Genomic DNA, 18,023 nt, shown 5'->3' with positions numbered 1-18,023 from the left:
AGGGCTTCCACAGATGGAAACCTCTGTAAGAACAGAAGTTCTGTGCAAAAGAAGCACTAACTTGGAGTCCTTTTCTTATTATTCTATCACTAATATAACTTAGTATTAACAGTATCCAATTATCTTCTATAACCTGTTCTACAAAATAGAAGTAAGTATCTCCTAATAATGAAAAGTTATCCTACTCTACATAATACAACCATTAGACCCACGCGCTGGTCTGAGAATACACAGGTTTTCTGACCCATGGCCATGAAAGGCTCTGATTCACTTCTTACTTCTCATATCCAATGACTTCTAGACTTACAATACACTGTTAGCGTAAGTAAAGCTAAAAGTAGACGTATGGGTGGAACACCTGCATACTGCATTTAGTAAACTACTATTCCTATCATCATCTTTTTTAATCTCTTACTGTTTTCCCACGCTAAAAATGTCCTTACGCTGGGTAACACACACAACTGTAACTCTTTCAGCAGGTTTAAATGGTTGGTCTATAGACCGGATCTGAACTGATATTGTTTTTGCTCACTAGCACCAGTATGTCTTCCCAGAAGTCAAAGGGAGACAAGCAAAAATAGTAGTTACTGTCACCTCTATCCTTTTATGTCTTCTCAGCCTTTCTGGCTTGCGTGGCCACATCAGAACGATGCAGTGGTAACGAACGCAAGCGCGGTGCAGATAAACTTTTTTAAAAGATTCCACAAAGTGCAGAGCAACCTCACTAAATAGATGCAAAGAGAAAAGAAAATGAACACCATTCCTGTAAGCTACTACGATGCCTGCCGCTCATAACCAGGAGGTGCTGAAGACGAAATTGCCTCTCAAAAGCACAAAAACAAAGGGGGGAAAGAAGAGACTGCAAGGCAGATACAAAGGAGCAGAAGAGAATTATGAAAGGCCCTAATTTTATCACTCCCTGGTTTCCCAGTGTTTGCCTTCACAATCTAAGTGTCCTTTACCCTATTTTATTTCTCCCCCAAAATAGTAATTTCACTTGCTGGACAAGAAAGCCCAAAATAAATAGCCTAAAAGGCTAGTGTTCTGAAAAATGGCCTGCAGTGTTACAGCAGACCCACAGTCATAGCTCCTAATTTTATTATAACACACACGCTTCAATTTGTAAGTGAAAGTAACCCCTTTTTCTGTCAAAGGAGCTCCTTCCTTCTGCAAAAGGAGTTTGAAAGTAAGATATAAGACATGTCTTCTGAGTGGTTGTGAAAGAAAAAGTGTTTGCTTTGCAACTTCCATATCTCCTAATGTTCTGTACTGTTAAGAAATCTAGTTGTTTACTAAAAGCTAATTTTTAAGTATTTTTTATGCAGCAACATAATTGAAAATCTCAAGCCTTAGTTTTGTAAATATTTTAAGTTTCATTGTATGCGTGCACACAACTAAAATGAATGGGACTGTTAACATTGTAGTTGTCTGCAGACAAGACAGAGGCTACTCTGTGCTTCCTTCAGCCGCTGAGAGCATCATCTGCTTAAGTCATAGGTTATAAAGACATACTGGTCTTTGTTGTTAACAACACCTTATAACACAATGTAATGTGAATACAGCTTAGAAAATCAGTAGAGTATGCTAGTTACTTATTTGCATCTCTCTTGCAGCAACAGTGCCTATCAATGATGTATTTAAAATTTTGCAGTGGCTAGCTAGCTTTGTTGAATTTTAGGCTGGTCCATCATGAACTTACACTATTACACTAACACTGCTTAAAAAAAAATGAGAGAGAGAGAGAGAGAGAGAGAGAGAAAGAGAGAGAGAGAGAGAGAGAGAGAGAACACTTTTCCCCACTTGCCAGCTCAAGTGTTTGCACAGTCATGTGTTGAACCAGAACCAAAGGAAAATTCTTTTTCTCATTTATTTTCCGACCTGATCAGCTCCCTCATCCAGTTTAATAAGCAGTTGCAGAGACGTTCGCCTGTTGCACAAAATGACAAAGAGTAGCAGCGAAGGAAGTAACTGCAGTTTAGGGTAATGTCACTAACTCAGAGTTATAGCTCCACATTCATTTAGTGTAAGGAACACGTTTCAAAGAGTTAGAGAATATACTTGCATATCTTACTAATCTGAGGAAACCTGTGAAGATGGTTTATTCAAACTATTATTATACCCCTTCAAAATCCTGAGCATCTAGGTGTCAGGGCAATTAACACTATTCCTACAGAAGAAAAGCTGATCACGTTTTCATACGTATCTCGGCAGGAGATGGAACCGACTCGGGACGGCACACTGACGCGACAACCAGCACCACGAAAACGGTTGAGACGAAAATCCTCCGACTCGCCTCCCGCACGGTGACAGCGCTCGCCGGCAAACGCTTTCCCACAGCGGGCTCCCGCCCAGCCCCGCCCCGCCGCGCTTCCTCTCTTTGCACAATCACATTCCCCTCAAAACACAGCCGCGCTTCCCCCGCCGCTGGGTAACGCCGGCACCAGAGGAAGTGCCCGATTCCGGGAGGGCGAAGGGCCCCTCCGCCGCCGCCGCCGCCGCCGCCCGGGGGGTGGGGTGGGGGCGGCACGGAGCCGGCCGCGCCTCCCGCCGCCCCGCGTACCTCCACGGCCTGGCCCAGCTCCAGGTCGAAGCCCACCACACACACGCAGTGCAGCCAGGCCGAGAAGCGGTCCCAGGGCAACAGCGACAGGCGCCGCCCCGGCCCTGCCAGCGCCGCCGCCGCCGCCTCCCCCTCGGCCGCGCCGGCGCCGCCCGGGCTCCGCTCCCGCAGCGACATGGCGCTGCCTCTCCCGCGCCGCCCGCCCAGCCGCCGCCGCGCGCCGGCCCCGGCCCCGGCCCCGCCGCCCGGAGACCAGTCACGTGACGCCCGGCGCGCGCCGCCTCCGCCCAGCTCCCCCGGGGCAGCGGAGCCGTCTCCAGCGGGAGAGCCCAAGCAGCCGCCAGGAGCGAGGGGGCGCACGCGGAGCCGCCGAGGCCGAACCATTAGCGCGGGGGAGGCGGGGGGAGGCAGGCAGCGCCCCGCGCCGGCGGGCGGGCGGCGCTCCCCCTGGAGGGGGCCCGGGCGCGCTCTGCACCGCGGCGCCGCTTCCAGCGCCGGCTGGACGAGGAACTAACGCGTTCGGCTGCCTCTGAGGCGAAACGTTATTCCCCTTCTACCTGTGCGACTGGAGACGGAGCAAGCGCATGCCTGGCCCTAGGAAGTGGATTATCCCTGTCTGCTAGTGCTTTAGGAGGGTTCTAGTTTGGGGGAACTTCTGCAGGCGGCACTCCGCAGGCAAGTCACAGCAGTTTCCCTTTCCTCGTTGGCATGTCAGTTAATAGCATTTGCATGTGGACCAGGGCGCCGCTAAGTGCAAAAAACCGCAGCGTAAGTAAATCTTGTCCTAGACAACACTGAGCACCGTTCAGAAGTCAGATGGAAATATCCCACAGCCCGTGGTCGGACAACGATAGCCTGGACTGCACAGGAAATTGCAACAACGTACGTGAAAGGATCCACAGCTCTTACATCTAGTCTAGCAGCTTAACCAAAGCCAAGCCTTGCTATTTAACGTAAGAGCTTTCAAATACTGTTTTAGCACAGTTCACGTCCTGTTTGTATTCCACTAGGAAACACTTCATGGAGTTGAAAGTAAAGCCCTAAAGATAGATGTTTTGTAACAAAGCCCACACTGGAAAAGGATAGCTCTCCTCACCTGTAACTCTTACTCTGTGGTTATTCACATGAGACTTTTGCTTGACTGCTACCAGAAAAGCCTCAACTGTAGCAGATGCAGAGTCTGATTGCCTTACTTGCAAGTCTTACTGCACACCATTTTTCCCATTAGAAGTTGCATATATTACAACCAAGATACCACATCTATGCATACTTAATCGAAAACGTAAGGCAATTCAGATGCATTCCATTTCTTTAAAACCCATTAACAAGCATTTGTTTATCAAAACTAACCTGCAAGAAATTAAAAATATGCTTTGATCCTTATAGTAATTTCCTAGACAAAGGAGGAACAAAAGTATAGCTCAGATAAAAATTAAAATACACAAAATTATCATTTTCACAATTACAGATATAGCAGCCTTCAATTAATCATAAACCATTGGTGGCAAAGTGAATTTTAGATATGAACCAAGATATGAATAATGTAGCAAGCAATGGGAGTGGCTGCACAGCGGAGTTCCCACTGTCTCTGGTTGCTTCAAGTATTTCACCACAACGTCATTTAAGGCTCATGAACTTTACCAGTGCTCATTCTGGAATTCCGTAAAAGATTTCTATCCCAAATATGATGTGACTAAGGTGATTAGGGTCATTAGCATAAACTCAGAGCAATGATTCTACAATGGTATTTAATTTGCTGGTTCCTTTCAGAGCTGAGAAACGGTTTGCCCCAAAGCTTTTATCACTTGGTTTAATAAAGGATATTTTCTCAAGGCTTCTTACAAACCTTCCCCTGTTTATATTTTTATATTTTCCTTTGTTTATATTCTTGCTGTCATGGCTGCAACCAAATTATAGCTACTGTTATCATGCATTCCCTTCTACGGTTTTTATTTGCTAGTATTTGTAAGTTTTCCCATGAATAAAAGAAGTATACTGTTATATGTGGCTCTCTATATTAAGTAAAATAATAAGAATAAAATACTTAGGAAGACTGATACTCCTCTCTGCCCATTTTGTTAAACATAACCTAATTCCACTTGATGCTTAACAAAAATAATCTTTTGTCAGGAGAAAGTTTAGAAAGCAAAGATATGGTCTTTGAGGAAGACACTGACAAAGAGAGGATTCTCACTTCCCAGAGATTTTCCTAATTACTAGGAAAGCATTGTAATTAAGGAAAATTTTGTCCGAGACATTTCAAATTCCTTTTAAGCCTTGGAAAAATGTGATGATCTTTCTTGGTCAAGAAGGGATGACATTTGTTTGCCATTCTGTGATTCTGTTTAAGAAAAAGAATAAAAATATTTCAGGATGTATTTTGAGTACTGCAATGTTCAGAACAACTGAGGATGACTGCTTTCTGCTTCAAGAAGCTCCCACTGGGTCATATCAGTTCCATGCCATCTTCAGGAAGCCTCAAGAGGCAAGTTCACATTTTCCAGATCACAACTGTCACTGTTCCCTTAAGGTAAATTTGTTCCTCTGAATTGACAGATTTTCATTCAAATTTATGGGTTAAAAGATTTTTTTAACCATCTCCCAAAGTGCACTGTTTATGATTTACTTTCTGTCAAGAAAAGTGTAGAAATGTTGGAAGTTAAAAAAGATGAACAAAAACAAAACCGAAACTAAATAAAACATCAAAATGGCAAATATGTACATGTGCATATGCAAACACACATACATGTGATTTTTTTTAAAACAAAAACAGCAGTTTAATCTAATTAAGTCAGCATAACTGCTGATATTTCACATAATAAGTGCTTTACTTTTGTTATTTTTGATGTCCTTACATTGGATAGAACTTCTCAGTTCTCTAGAAGTTTAAGGACCTTACTGTGCAAATGTCTCTAGGGATCTACCCACAGAGATGTTTTAGTACTGAAATTTGTTCGGATTCATTCATATAAACAGTATCTTTACATCCTTTATGAGGTTAAAGAGTTAAATAGAATTAAAGGCAGACAACAGGTAAGAGAAATTAAAAGAACTAGACAAAATCAGATGCTTTCACTATCAACATACAGATAAATTAAGATTCATTTTTATGACGGAAAGAGCTATAGCAGAAAAATTCTCACACCTTGAAAGCACAATGTCAGAGGGAGCCAATGCTAGATAAACATGTAACACTATAAATGAAGGCCTGTAGTTAATAAACAAATGTTTATACAGATTTCTGCTGGACAACATGGATTTCAAAGCTGGCAATCTATTAACTGAGAATGCTACGAGTTGGAATACTGTTTCATTAAATTGTAGGGCTCTGCATATGGAAAGAGTTTGCCCTTAGCTCTATGAACTGCAGTGGTATTTTGCAGAAAGGCAGCAATTTGTTCATATAAATATTTTGCAGGGCTTTGACAAGAGTAAATTCTAGAAAAAGCATCCCCTCCAGTGTCAGCTGCTGAAATAAAAATAAAAAATGGTGAGAATAGGCCTACGCAGAACAGGTGGATACTAAAGGTCCAAAATGTTCAGCCTTTGAGCCTATCTTGCTTTCTTCCACCCTCTATCTTTCTCCTACAGCTGCTGTCTCTACTATTCTAGCCCGCCTTTCTTAGTGGGATACTTTCTATCAGGTAGCGGCAAATGTGTTAGCTGCTGGCTGGGCAACTACCATCAGCTTCAGTAGCAAGTGACTGTACAGACACACCTTATATCCACTGAGCATCCATCAAAGAAATGGATAAATGTCTTCTGCCCGTCTCACCTTTTTTTCCCCCTTGAGATTTAAATCACAAGCAATACTTTACTTATATCTAAAAATTACAGCTGGACAGCATTTCTAATAAGTACATTTATTAAAAAGTAACAGAAATGGCATTTTTACTATTGAAGCACTTTTCCTTATTTTTCAAACAGCCATAAAAAATATCAAACATTTCAAAATGTCAGCCTCATATTAACAGAAAAGCAACTAAGCATGGTTACATTCTAATAACGTGATGAAATAGTTAAAATGCCAGATATACAAATTTAGCTGTTTTCACCAGAAATTAAGAAACATTGTGTGCAATATTAATTATATATTAATATAACGTTGTATTAAAAGTATGTTACATAAGTATGTATATAATCTATATATACCCTGTATTAATATCACATAGCTACATAATTGCTATATACTATACTATATAGTATCTTGTTACCATATACAGAGTATAGCATATAATCTGTATACTAATTATATGTGTTTGTATATTTAATATACAATATAAATTATGTGGTGTATATATATATGTATATGATGTAAATTACATTACTATAATTGTATATAAAGTTAGTAAGATATTCACTCGTATACTGTTCATATATCGTGTACTGAAAGATATTGCAATGGTTCTTTATATGGAGAAAGTTAAACATCAAGAAGGGAAAATAAGTCTGAAATTAAAGAATAATGATATCAAACAATAAAAAGGTATAATCCAACCTTTGAATGAATCAAGACCAATAATCTAAATAGATTTTCTAATCTCCAGAGAAGTAACATTTTGAAAAAAAGTTTTCCAACAAGAGTAGCAGAGACTAAAGTCTTAATAAGTTTTAAGGAGGAGCTCGGTGAGCTTATAGGAAGGATTTTACTGCCACTGGAAACAGCCAGACCCTTTCCACTCACGGACCAATGTTTATATCCGTATGGAATCTTTTGCAAAAGTAGTTTAGATGCAGTAGTTCAAAAGCTGTGTAGCAAAGTCTGTAGTTAAACATGCATTATAAATCAGCTCTTGGATGCTGCACAGGCTTATTTTCTACAGTCTGTTTATCTAGGATAATTTGTCTCTTTTTCAACACTGATCATGAAACTAGTGAATAGCCTATTAGCAAATACCTGTTGTTATTTTCCAGTAATGATCATCATTCTGAGGATGCATTCTTGCTCCGTTTATTTCTCATGATACAGCAACGCAGAGAGAAATAAACTGCTGGAGATCGTGTTTGTAGAATGTGTATGTATTCAGCAGCTCCTAGAACAAACAGGTATCTGAAAATTCAGATTGGATTGTTGCTGCCCTGAGATACTCCGCATCTACACCATTTATTCCTGTGACTGTCCAAAGATATGAACTATTACGCATGCACAGAGTATTGTGAATTTTATCAAGAATTGCAACCAGAATATTTCAACAAATTGCAGAGAGAATGACTGACCACATCTTGTCACTCTTTGTTTAACTTTTTTCTTAAGTAGCAAAAGTAGTCCTTCAAAGTCATTACTTTTTCAGTAGTTGCAACTCAAAAGCAACAGCAGACACTGTAAAAATATTGTTCGTCTGAGATGGCATGCAGCTAGTCCTCCCCCTAGCCCTCTAGTGGACAGGAAGCGATTGCTGTGAACCAAAATGTTTTTGTAGTGTGAACACGCAAATTGACACATTCGTAGTTCAAAGGAAAATAAGCCTATTGCTCTGAAAAAAATCCTTACATTTTGACAGTTCAGCTTGGTTGTGGGTGTCTCAGCAGCAATTTCTGAGGCAAGTTCATCTTGCAAAAGATAATACAATAGGATGTAGATACCAGTTCAGTTTCCAACTTTGCTGTGTATTTCCAGACTCACCTATGTAGAAGCAGATTCCTTTATAGGCACTTTTCAAAATTTAGTATTGCTTCAAACAGTGTAGTTGCACACACAATTTGCTGAATTTCTGGAAATCAGTGAGAAGTTAAAGTAATAAATTGCTGATGAGTTTCAAGGATGCAAACTCAGTATAAGACTGTGCATCTCCAACTTTCTCTTTACAATTTAGCTGTTTATTCTGTTTTCATTTCAGTTTGGATCTTACTTTTTATACTCCAAACTAAACTTTTTCTATACAGCATGCATCATTCCATTCCAAATCTAGCAAACTCTCTTGAGTCAGAATCTCCCACTAAGCAATTGGTTCACAACCCCTCCCCACTGACAATCTTGAGCTCATATATATTGATATTTCGGTAACCTTTTAGATCATCACTGCACAGTATTCAGAGATTTGTCGTTGAGTGACCCATAATGATGCTCTGCTTTTCCCTAGGCAGTTAAGTGAATTCGGAATTCACAATAGGATTCCTGAAGTAAAAGATCTTTCTATTTTCAGTAAGTTATTAGGACTGACGAATCTCTCCTGCACCTTGACACACTCAAACCAAAGTCCAGCTGTTTGGCAGGCATGCACATGAACACTACCACTTCTGTATTTCATCATCCTTAAATAGGCACCACTTCTTTAAGAGACAAACGTGGTAGTGCCCTCCCTTCCATTTCCCTTATCCAAGATGGACACAGAGTGGGCCCCTTCTGCCCTCAGCTATGATGGCTATCATAACACTATTATGGACTTCCTGCCCTGAAAAAGGATGGCCACCTAAGTGGCATCTTGCTGCCCTTACCTAATATGGCTGTCAAAGCTGACTGCCTCTTTTGGTTGTGTGGCAAACAGTGGTTTGCAGAACTGAAGCATGTGCTTACAAGCCCTTCCTCCTGCTGATCAACCTACAGTGGCTGATCATTTTAAACCGAACTCCTCGCATCCACCTGTTCCTTTCCTCCATTCAAAGACACTGACTTTCTGATAAGTATCAGATACCTCAAAAAAAACCCGTAAGAGTTTGTATCCTCAATTCAGAATGCAATCACCTGCTATATTTTTAACTTTGTTGGAGTCTACCTCTAATAACTTTTGAACTCGTTTGCCAATTTGAAATAGTAAAAATTCTGAAATATAACTGAATCCACCCAACTTCTGTGAAAGCTGGCACTTGTACAGAAAAGGAAGGCTCAAATTAGTGCCCCTACTGAAAAGTAGGTAGAACTCTCTTGTTACATGAGCCACTTGTCAGTGTGCCAACAAGCATTAGAAAGACAGCTGGCATGTGCCATTGCATCCCCCATGGGACTGTTGTAAAGGATGGAGGAGAGTTCAGAATACCATAATATACCAGTGGTTAATAGTTTACTAAGGACACAGACACTAAGCGTATTAGTTGGTTAGTTCCACTGCCGACAGGATGGCTTATTTGAAAAAGATATTGTAGAGGAAATATAGTACCTAATTTAAGTCTGGTTAATAAAAATATTTAAAAATTATAAATACCTACAGTGAACCTCAGTAAAAGATACCCACTACTTGGTTGTTTTTCTTTTCTTTCTGTGACTTTTACTTCTCTCAGTTCTCCTAGACTCTGCAAATGCTAATGGGTCTTCATGTTTGAGTTGACTTTTAAACTGCTTTCTCCATTAAACATCCCTACAAACATGTAAGAAATGCTATCTCATAAACGTTCTTTTCATTCCAACATCTGCAGGACCCTTTCCTCCCTTTTTCTTTCTACTCCTTTTCAATTTCAAAATGTTCTGAATTATTTCTACTTTTCCAACTATTTCCCTCAAATCTAACTCCTGTTGGACTTAAATTTCCCTAACCTCTTTTTATACTTCTTTCCTCCTCCCTTCTGATTCATTATGGCACCCTGTATGCTAAAATCAATGCACATACAGATTCCCAATTCTTTAAAATATGAGTAAATTAGGAATATTAATCACAATATTAAAATAGTACAAACAAGCTGATGAAAGCTGTGAAGGCGGCGTGTCAGATACATATTTTACTCCTGTCTGGAGACCTGAAAACTACTGACACGTTGCCACACAGCTTCCATGTACTAGTCTTTCTCTTTTTGTCTTCAAAAATTGAACAATCTCATATTGGATTTCACTTCTTTGCCTCAGATACAGATGTTAGCCTGCTTTTGTTGTCTTTCTTTCATTGGATCATCGGAAGAGTACAAAACTAGGCTGTAATGAATCAAAGATACCGCATCACAGTACAGGCAGAAAAAGGGAGAAAACAGCAGACCTTGAGACGTTACTGGGCTGTGACTAATGTAATCATTCTTCCTCTCATACGCTGCACTGCCTCACCCTGCTTGTTGCCCATTTCCCTCATCTATTGCCAGTTAAACTACCTGGCCCAGCTCCTCTTCTCTCCTCCACGGCTGTCTGGCCTTTCTGGCATCACGCAACCCCCTCATCTCTCTAATCCCAACACCTTGTCATGGGGTAATTATAGGTGCTGGCACAACTCCAGCATGAGTCTTATATCAAACAATCTCTGCTTGTTTGCTTTATAGGGACTGACTGACTCATAAATGAATTCGGACTTGAGAGACCTGTTCCGCACTAACCTACTGTATGACCTTGAAAAAACAGCAACCCTGCCTCGGTCTCTGCAAAATGGGGAAAAATGGGATCTTGTGTGATGCTCCGAGACCTACGGAGGGAAAACACTGCACCGGTGACCTCCATCTCTCTGTCCTCCCCCGACCTCTCCGTGCCTGCAGTTACCGCTTCGAGGTTCTCCCCCCCCCCCAACGGCCACACTGTAACTGGACTGAGACAGCAAAACACAGGCTGTACTTCTCCCTCCCCAAAGGACGTCAAAAGCCACTGCGAATTCCAAAATCTCCTGCTCAAGGGCACCCACACCACTGAAGCAGCAGGAAGGTTTCAGCGAGGTCCTTGCCTTACGGAGGGATCCGCTGCCAAGGCGCAGCCCCGCTGCCTGACGGCGCCCGCTCACCCGCCCCGTCCGGCGAGGCGCCCGGCCCCGCAGCCTCACTCACCTCAGCCACCTGCCCCTGCTCCCACCTGTTAGCGCGTCCCCGCTGCCGCCCCTCGCAGCAGCAGCAGCCCCTCTCCCCCCTCACAGGAAACCCGCCCGCCCGCTTCCCCCTCACACCTGCAGCCTCCCGCTCCCCTCCCCCCTCCCCCCGCCCCAACCGCCCCCCCCCGCACCACCCCTCCCCCACCCTTCCCCGCGCACCCGGAAGCGGGCGGCGGCGGCAGCAACGTAGGCGGGGCCGACGCCACCGCGGCGGCTTCACGGCGCGCAGTGCGCCTGCGCAGCCCTCCGCGCCCTCGCCTGCGCCTGCGCAGCCCGCCCGCCCGCGCAGCGCTTGGGGGCGGCCGCCGCGCCTTCCCTTTGGTCAGGCCCCGCCGAGGACGGCTCCTCCCTCCGCCACCGCCTGCCCTCCCCCCCCCGACCCCCGCCCCTCTCTCCGCCCGCCCGCGCCGCGCCGCGCCGCGGCTGCTACACCGGGTAGGTTTCCAGTCACTATGGCGGCCGCTGCGCTGAAGGTAAGGGAGGGAGCCGAGCCCTGGCCTGCCCCCTGCCTCCCTCAGGGCCGGCACCGTAGGCTGGGGGGAGGGGGGGTGCGGGCGGCCGCGCCGCGCGAGGGCCGAGCCTGACCCCGTTTGTTTTCGGCTTTACAGGTCGGAGGAAAGTTTTCGTGGCCGGCGGCTGCCTGAGAGGGCGAGCTACCGAGCGGGCGGCGTCCGGGCCCGGCCTCCAGGCCTCTCCCGCCGCGGCAGGGCCGGCCGCCGCCGGGCCAGCGGAGCGCCGCTCGGCGGGCGCCGCGCGCGGGGCCCCCCGTGCGCAGCCACCTGCGGCGGGGCTGGGCTGGGCTGGGCTGGGCTGAGCGGAGCGGACGCCGCCTCCCCCGGCCCGCCGCTCCCCGCGCCCGGGGGGCTTCTGGCCGAGACTTCCTGGAGCAGCCCCCCCCCCCCCCCCCGGCTCGCCGCCCTCCTCCGCCGGCCCCCGCGCCGCCGCCCGCCGCGAGGAGAGCCGCCGCCGAGAGACGCTTCCCCCGCTTCTGCCAGCCGGAGTCGTCGCAGGCAGCGCCGGGAAGCAACCTGTCAGTCTCCCTCGCAGGCGGTCCCCGAAGGACCCTTCCCACGCTCGCGTCTGTCCCCGAGAGGGGAGTTTGAAGCCCTCTCCATGCCTTATCAAGTTCCTTATCAGAGTGGCTGCCTGAAACTGTAGACCGGTTCAGCTTTATCTGGCGCAGGGGAGGAAAACGGCGTGGCTCTCCTGCTCTCGTGGCCCCATCCTTAATCGAGGACCACCTCTTTTGCTTTGTTTTAAAATATGAAGATGATGAAGTGTGGATTGCTACGTGAAACACCTAGATCCTTGTTGCGGAGCGAGGGCTTCGTATTCACCTTCCAACTCCTCATCTGTGCGCTTTGAGACAGGACGCTAATCCTTCTCCCTTTTCCCTCTTCCCTAAACCTTTCCTTGCTTCCATGCTGCATAGGTCAGGATTTTGGTCAGTGTTGTTTACGGAAGGGGGAAAAAAGAAGGCAGTTGAGATCCCAAACAAAAGTATTTGTATGACTCATCTAGTTGGATTTAAGACATCCTAGCCTTCTTTCAAGGAGCCTTTGCTTCTCTTTGAAGGTATCAGATGCTTGTTCCTGTTCTTCCAGAGGAGGATGGATTGAAAGTTGTGCATTTCAGACTTTTTCTGGGCCACTGCTATTATTAAAAGACATAATGGGGCTTTTTCACTGGATTATTGCCAGAATTAGTTTACACACTGAACGAATGAGTTGTTAGGCCTCTCCTGTACAATAATGTTTGTTCCGCTTTAATGTAAAGTTGCTGTGGAGGTTTGGGTTAAAAATTGTGGAGGACAGTCTGCATCAGAAGAGGTTCTCTTCATCTCTGGTTGGTGTGGCAACCCCAATCTGTCCTCGATGCCTTCAGCCTTGGCCATCTTCACTTGCCGCCCGAACTCACATCCGTTTCAGGAGCGTCATGTCTACCTGGACGAGCCTGTCAAGATTGGCCGCTCTGTGGCTCGCTGCCGGCCAGCTCAGAATAACGCAACTTTTGACTGTAAGGTGCTGTCCAGGAACCATGCTCTTGTCTGGTTTGACCACAAGACAGGCAAGGTGAGATGTTTGTTTTCTTCAATTAAAAGTACGTTTTTAGCAATATTACAGATCACTTTAGTTTCCCTGTAATAGATATGGTTGCAGGTGGAAGCAATAAGATTTGTATAAGAGCTGGAGTGATTCTCAGCAGGTAAGTTGATAATTTTGTATTAAGCTTTAAATATTATTTTAAAAACATAAAATAATGGTCAAAGAAGGTGGTGAGGGTTGAAAAATTTGCGTTCTTGTTCATTGCTGGAAGGATGTGGTTTTCAAGGTGAGTAATAATTCCAAATCTGAAAGCTTAGGCTTAGATAAAATCATAAAAGAGTATTTTTCAAATGCTGAGAAATCCCTATTTTTTATCTGAGTATGTAAATAAATCTCATTGTGAGGAGCTGTCAAAAAGCCAATTAAAAAAAAAAACACCTGATGTTGCGTGGCACTCTTCCTACTTGGCCTGTTTTCAATTTTAGAACAAGTATTCTGTTATTTTGGTCTGACAGTTTCTCTCTGGCAGCAGGAGTCCGACAAATGACGTGCAAGTTGCTATATCATTGACAGCGAAAATGTATTAAAATACACTCTCTACTGTCTTAACCTATTACCCTTTCTCAGAAAGACAGTAGCTATCACGTTAAGTGAAATTTAGGGGCTCTGTAGTTCATATTTTGTCCGCTAGGGATTGAACTGGGACAAGTAAAGTCATTTTACTTAACCGCTGTCAAGTTAATTTTAAATTTCCAACTAGAAATGAACAATGTGCAGATTACAGTTGTTCAGCACTGTCTTTTAAATATATTGATGTTATGTCCTAGAACTTTAGTTACTGTAAACCAAATTTTATTTTCCTCTCCTATATGCCCTTCTATGAAATGTGATCAGTGTAGCTCTTCATTTTTAAGAGTAATATGGTCTGTACCTAATGCATTTTTTTTTTTTTTTTAAGTAGAGTGACACAGCATAAGGAGCAGTAGAATACAGTCAAAGTTCTTAAACCTTTCCGTGTTAACTGTCCTGTGTTATGCAATCCCTGGGCATGATGGGACAAGACAAGCATTTAATTTCTTAAGGCTGGGTTGTGGCATGGCTTTCAAGTTACCTGCATTTAATTGTGCAAACTACTATTCGTATAAGTGTTTCATTAAAAATGTTGTTTTGGCCTCTTAATGTATATAATGTACATTCTTCTGTTAGACACTTTAGAAAAAACTTAAGTGTATTAAATATAGGTATTTTCACTTTAAGGTTACTTTGTAATCTTTTATTTGACCAGACAAACTAACATGTTCTGATTTATTATACTGTTTTTAATTTAAAACATGTTGTGCGTATAGCTCTTTACCAGCGTTTCTCATGATCTTTAAAGATTAAGACCCTCCAGTGCCCACTTACGGCTATAAATAGGCTAGCCATATTCAAGATGGTTTAATTTGACAAAGCTTTTTTGGTGTTGAGCAAGTCTGCTAACTCACAAAGGAGCTTAAAAAGCAGTCAGCTCTTTTGTTGCTGCTGTTTTGTTCTTAAGTTTTAGTTAGCTTTGTTTTTTCTAATACAGGCCAAACAAGTGATATACCTGTTTATTTTATCTAGGTGATCATAATTAGCGAGGTGGTAGTAGTAAATAGACAGTAACATATGATAGCTCTTGAGATTCTGTCTGATGAGAAGTTGATGGAGGTCTTTGAAAATTGCCTAGATGGATATCTAGGTCAGTGGCTATAGCTATCAAGTAAAGACTGGGTTTGGGTTGATGCACAGGAGCGCGTTACTCTAAATTTTACGTGTTAGATGTAGTACTGTAAAAGGTTTAAGGAAGAGTTTGGACTGTATATCTGTTTCTTGGCAATACAATCAGGTTTTGGGGGGTCTGATTGAGTACCTGTGGTAAATTCTGAAGAGAAAGTGATAATTGGAGAAGAGGGGAAAACATTATCGGAGGTGGTAGATATAAAATGCTATTGGGAAGGGCTGGTAGGAGATATGTTGGTATATATAGTCTTAATCTTATTCTCGAATCACAAAAAGTATTTAAAAAACATTCTATGGTATTTTCAAAGTACAAGCAAAAAACTAAAAATTATGCCAAGAACATCTGCGTGCAGGCAAGTATATTATCACTGTTTACAGAACTTCAAATAAGCACATCTCATTTAGGAATATATTGTTATCCTATCAATGATCTATATTTAAACCTGCATACATTCTTTTTGCCGCAGTATTTGTAAGCATTTCTCAGAAACATGAATGTAAGACTTCATCAATTCTGCTTTTTATGGAAGATAAAAGACCTTGAAAGGTTAATTTAGTAACAGAGAGAAACCTTCAGATAATTCAAAAGAGTTTATGAATGATTTAAGGCTATAGTTTCACAATGTATGGACTTCGGAAATACTGTTTTCTTACATTCCTAGTCACTCTGTCCAGGTGCTGTGCTGTCTCTTAAACTGCTTTTCAGTTATGCTGTAAGTTTTTTTTTTTTTTTTCTTGAGGGTTTGGAGGTGGGTTTTTTTTCTTCCCCCTAGTTAATCATGTGAGTGATCCTGTTTACTACATAGTCCATAAACAATTGTATCAGCATAATCTGTGGAGAAGGGTAGAAAGTGGAGAGAGGGAGCACTGGTAAATATTGGCTAGGGAACTAGTGTCCGAATTATGTGAGGGAGAGGTAAGCTTAGCTGAAGAAAACTGTATAAACAGACTGAGTTGAAGATGACATGTTATTTGTGGTTGAAAGATGTGAATGTTTGCTTTGTATAAAGACACTTTAACTGTGCATGGCAAAAGCTACCTGCCCAAAGGAGCTAATGTCTATATAACACCGTTATTACTAAAAATAATTGAGGAAATAAGTCTTCAAGATCAGCAGTAAACAGCAGTTAAAAGCAGATATTTAAAGCTGCATTTGTTTGTAAAATGTCTTCTAACAAAATGAGCAAACTTGAAAATGTGTATGCTGAAGTAGAAAGTGGTAGTGGGGAATACCTGTTTTGAGCCTTTTCTGCACTTAACCATTTTTATAGAAAAATGGTGCGATGTCTCCTTTTGCTTGTGGATTTTTCATACAGCAATAGCAGTAATGGCTTATGCTTAGGATTGTGTGTGGTGCTCCTTTGTTTTGTTTTTGTTTTTTTGGAGTAATTGCAAATTAATGAATCTTTTTAAGGATATCTGAGAAAGTGACTCACTAGATACGTAGGAAGTGGATGTTGTGCTGAGCATGAAGTCTTCCAGACAGTGTGAATCAAAGCAAAAGAAAGCGTGCTACACTTAAGAAAAATCTAAATGATATATTTGTTCAGCTTCTCTCATTGCATATTGGCAAAAACACTTTAAAACGTGCTTAACTGAAATAGTCTTAAATCTGAACTTGTTTTTTAAGAATAAGTAAATTGAAGAACAGAATTTGTGTGCGACTTCTCCCAGGCTGAAATGCTTCTGGAAGTTTTTGGTAGAAGCCTGAGGTTCCCAGCAGATATTCAGGCTTTCCAAAAGGAATTTCTCTGAGCTGTTTAGTGCCTTAGGTAGATTGCTTTTATAAATACCTGTTACAAAGAATCCATCATCACAGTTTACCAAAGGCACTGCATAATTATGTGAGAAATAAAATATTATCTTTTCCCAAAAGGACTACAAATGACTGGTCACTTTTAGTGACGGAAAAAAATTGTATAGCCACAAGTTTCCATGTTAGGGTGGTAGCTAATACTACCATTTCCATTTAATGCAATATGGAAATGAACTGAGTTGAGACTCATGTTTAACTGTAATCTAGGGTACTGAAGTTCCAGAATCAACCATGTGAAAGTTTAGAGACCCTAATCAGTAGATTGAAAGACAAATAGTCAGTATGATAGTAGATGAAATTTAATGAGGCTATGCTTGATGATTTCCAGCCTTAAAATATATGGGATAAAATTGTTAAAGAATTCTTTGCAGAGAGAGCGTCACTGCATGACTTCTCCTATGGGGGACATCCCTGATGACAGGAGAAAGACTTTTACACTCATTTTCAAAAACAGCCAAAAGGTCGACTCAGGGAACTGGTCAACCTCACTCTTGTCCCTTGGGAAAATCATGGAATGGGTTGTCTTGGAACATGTTTCCAGGCACGTGAATGAGAAGTGATTGGTAACAATTAGCATGCGTTTATCAGGGCAAATTGTGTCTGGCTAACCTGATTGCCTTCTGTGGTAGAAATGACTAGATCTGTGGACAAGGGGAGAGAGCAGTAGAAGTCATTTACCTTATCTCTAGCAGGGCTTTTGACAGTGGCTCCCGCAGTATTCTTCTATCCATATTAGGACACTGTGATCTGGACGGATGAACAGACAGCTAGATGGATAACAGGACCTAGTTGGGTGATCAGGCTCAGAGGGTAGTAGTTGATAGTTTGTACTCTGTCTGGATGCTGGTAACAAGTGGAGTACCAGGCGAAGGCTGTCCTGGGGCCTGTCCTGTTTAACATCTTTATCGATGACCTGGAGGGGGCAACGGAGTGCACTTTAGTAAAGTTTGAAGATAACATCAAGTCCAGGGGAAGGAAGCAAGACCAGTTGAGATGCTCAAGGACAGGCCTGCCATCCGGAGGGAGTTAGACGTGCTGGAGGAATGGGCTGATGGGAACCTCATGAAATTTAACAAGGATAAATAGGAAGTCCTACACCTGGGAAGGAGGACCCTTTGCAACTGTACGTGCTG

The 18,023-nt window shown here is 42.9% G+C and overlaps 2 protein-coding genes across 42 annotated transcripts in view; one reads left to right on the top strand and one right to left on the bottom strand.

The window, feature by feature from the left end:
- DENND6A (DENN domain containing 6A) overlaps positions 1-11,309 on the bottom strand; it is a 38,342-nt gene extending 27,033 nt beyond the window's left edge. For 3 of the 8 annotated variants that reach the window (XR_011134441.1, XM_068906962.1, XM_068906963.1), the window contains exon 1: positions 2,561-2,752. Coding sequence is in view for 3 of the 8 variants with exons in the window: in XM_068906962.1 (XP_068763063.1) it covers positions 2,561-2,737 (177 nt within the window). In the remaining 5 variants the exon portion in view is untranslated. Of the gene's footprint in view, positions 1-1,804; positions 2,178-2,199; positions 2,333-2,560; positions 2,753-7,457; positions 11,201-11,227 lie in introns of those variants that run through there. The other 5 variants (XM_068906966.1, XM_068906967.1, XM_068906965.1 and 2 more) reach the window with 5 other exon arrangements.
- A 756-nt stretch (positions 11,310-12,065) lies between these two features.
- SLMAP (sarcolemma associated protein) overlaps positions 12,066-18,023 on the top strand; it is a 99,420-nt gene continuing 93,462 nt past the window's right edge. For 21 of the 34 annotated variants that reach the window (XM_068907331.1, XM_009688243.2, XM_068907334.1 and 18 more), the window contains exon 1: positions 13,010-13,340. In XM_068907331.1, coding sequence (XP_068763432.1) covers positions 13,143-13,340 — 198 coding nt within the window. In that variant the 5' untranslated portion in view covers positions 13,010-13,142. Of the gene's footprint in view, positions 13,341-18,023 lie in introns of all 34 variants that reach the window. The other 13 variants (XM_068907337.1, XM_068907327.1, XM_068907320.1 and 10 more) reach the window with 4 other exon arrangements.

Source organism: Struthio camelus, chromosome 14 (genome assembly GCF_040807025.1).
Source record: "Struthio camelus isolate bStrCam1 chromosome 14, bStrCam1.hap1, whole genome shotgun sequence".
NCBI classification, from domain to species: domain Eukaryota; kingdom Metazoa; phylum Chordata; class Aves; order Struthioniformes; family Struthionidae; genus Struthio; species Struthio camelus.
This window is presented reverse-complemented; position numbering and strand designations above follow the sequence as displayed.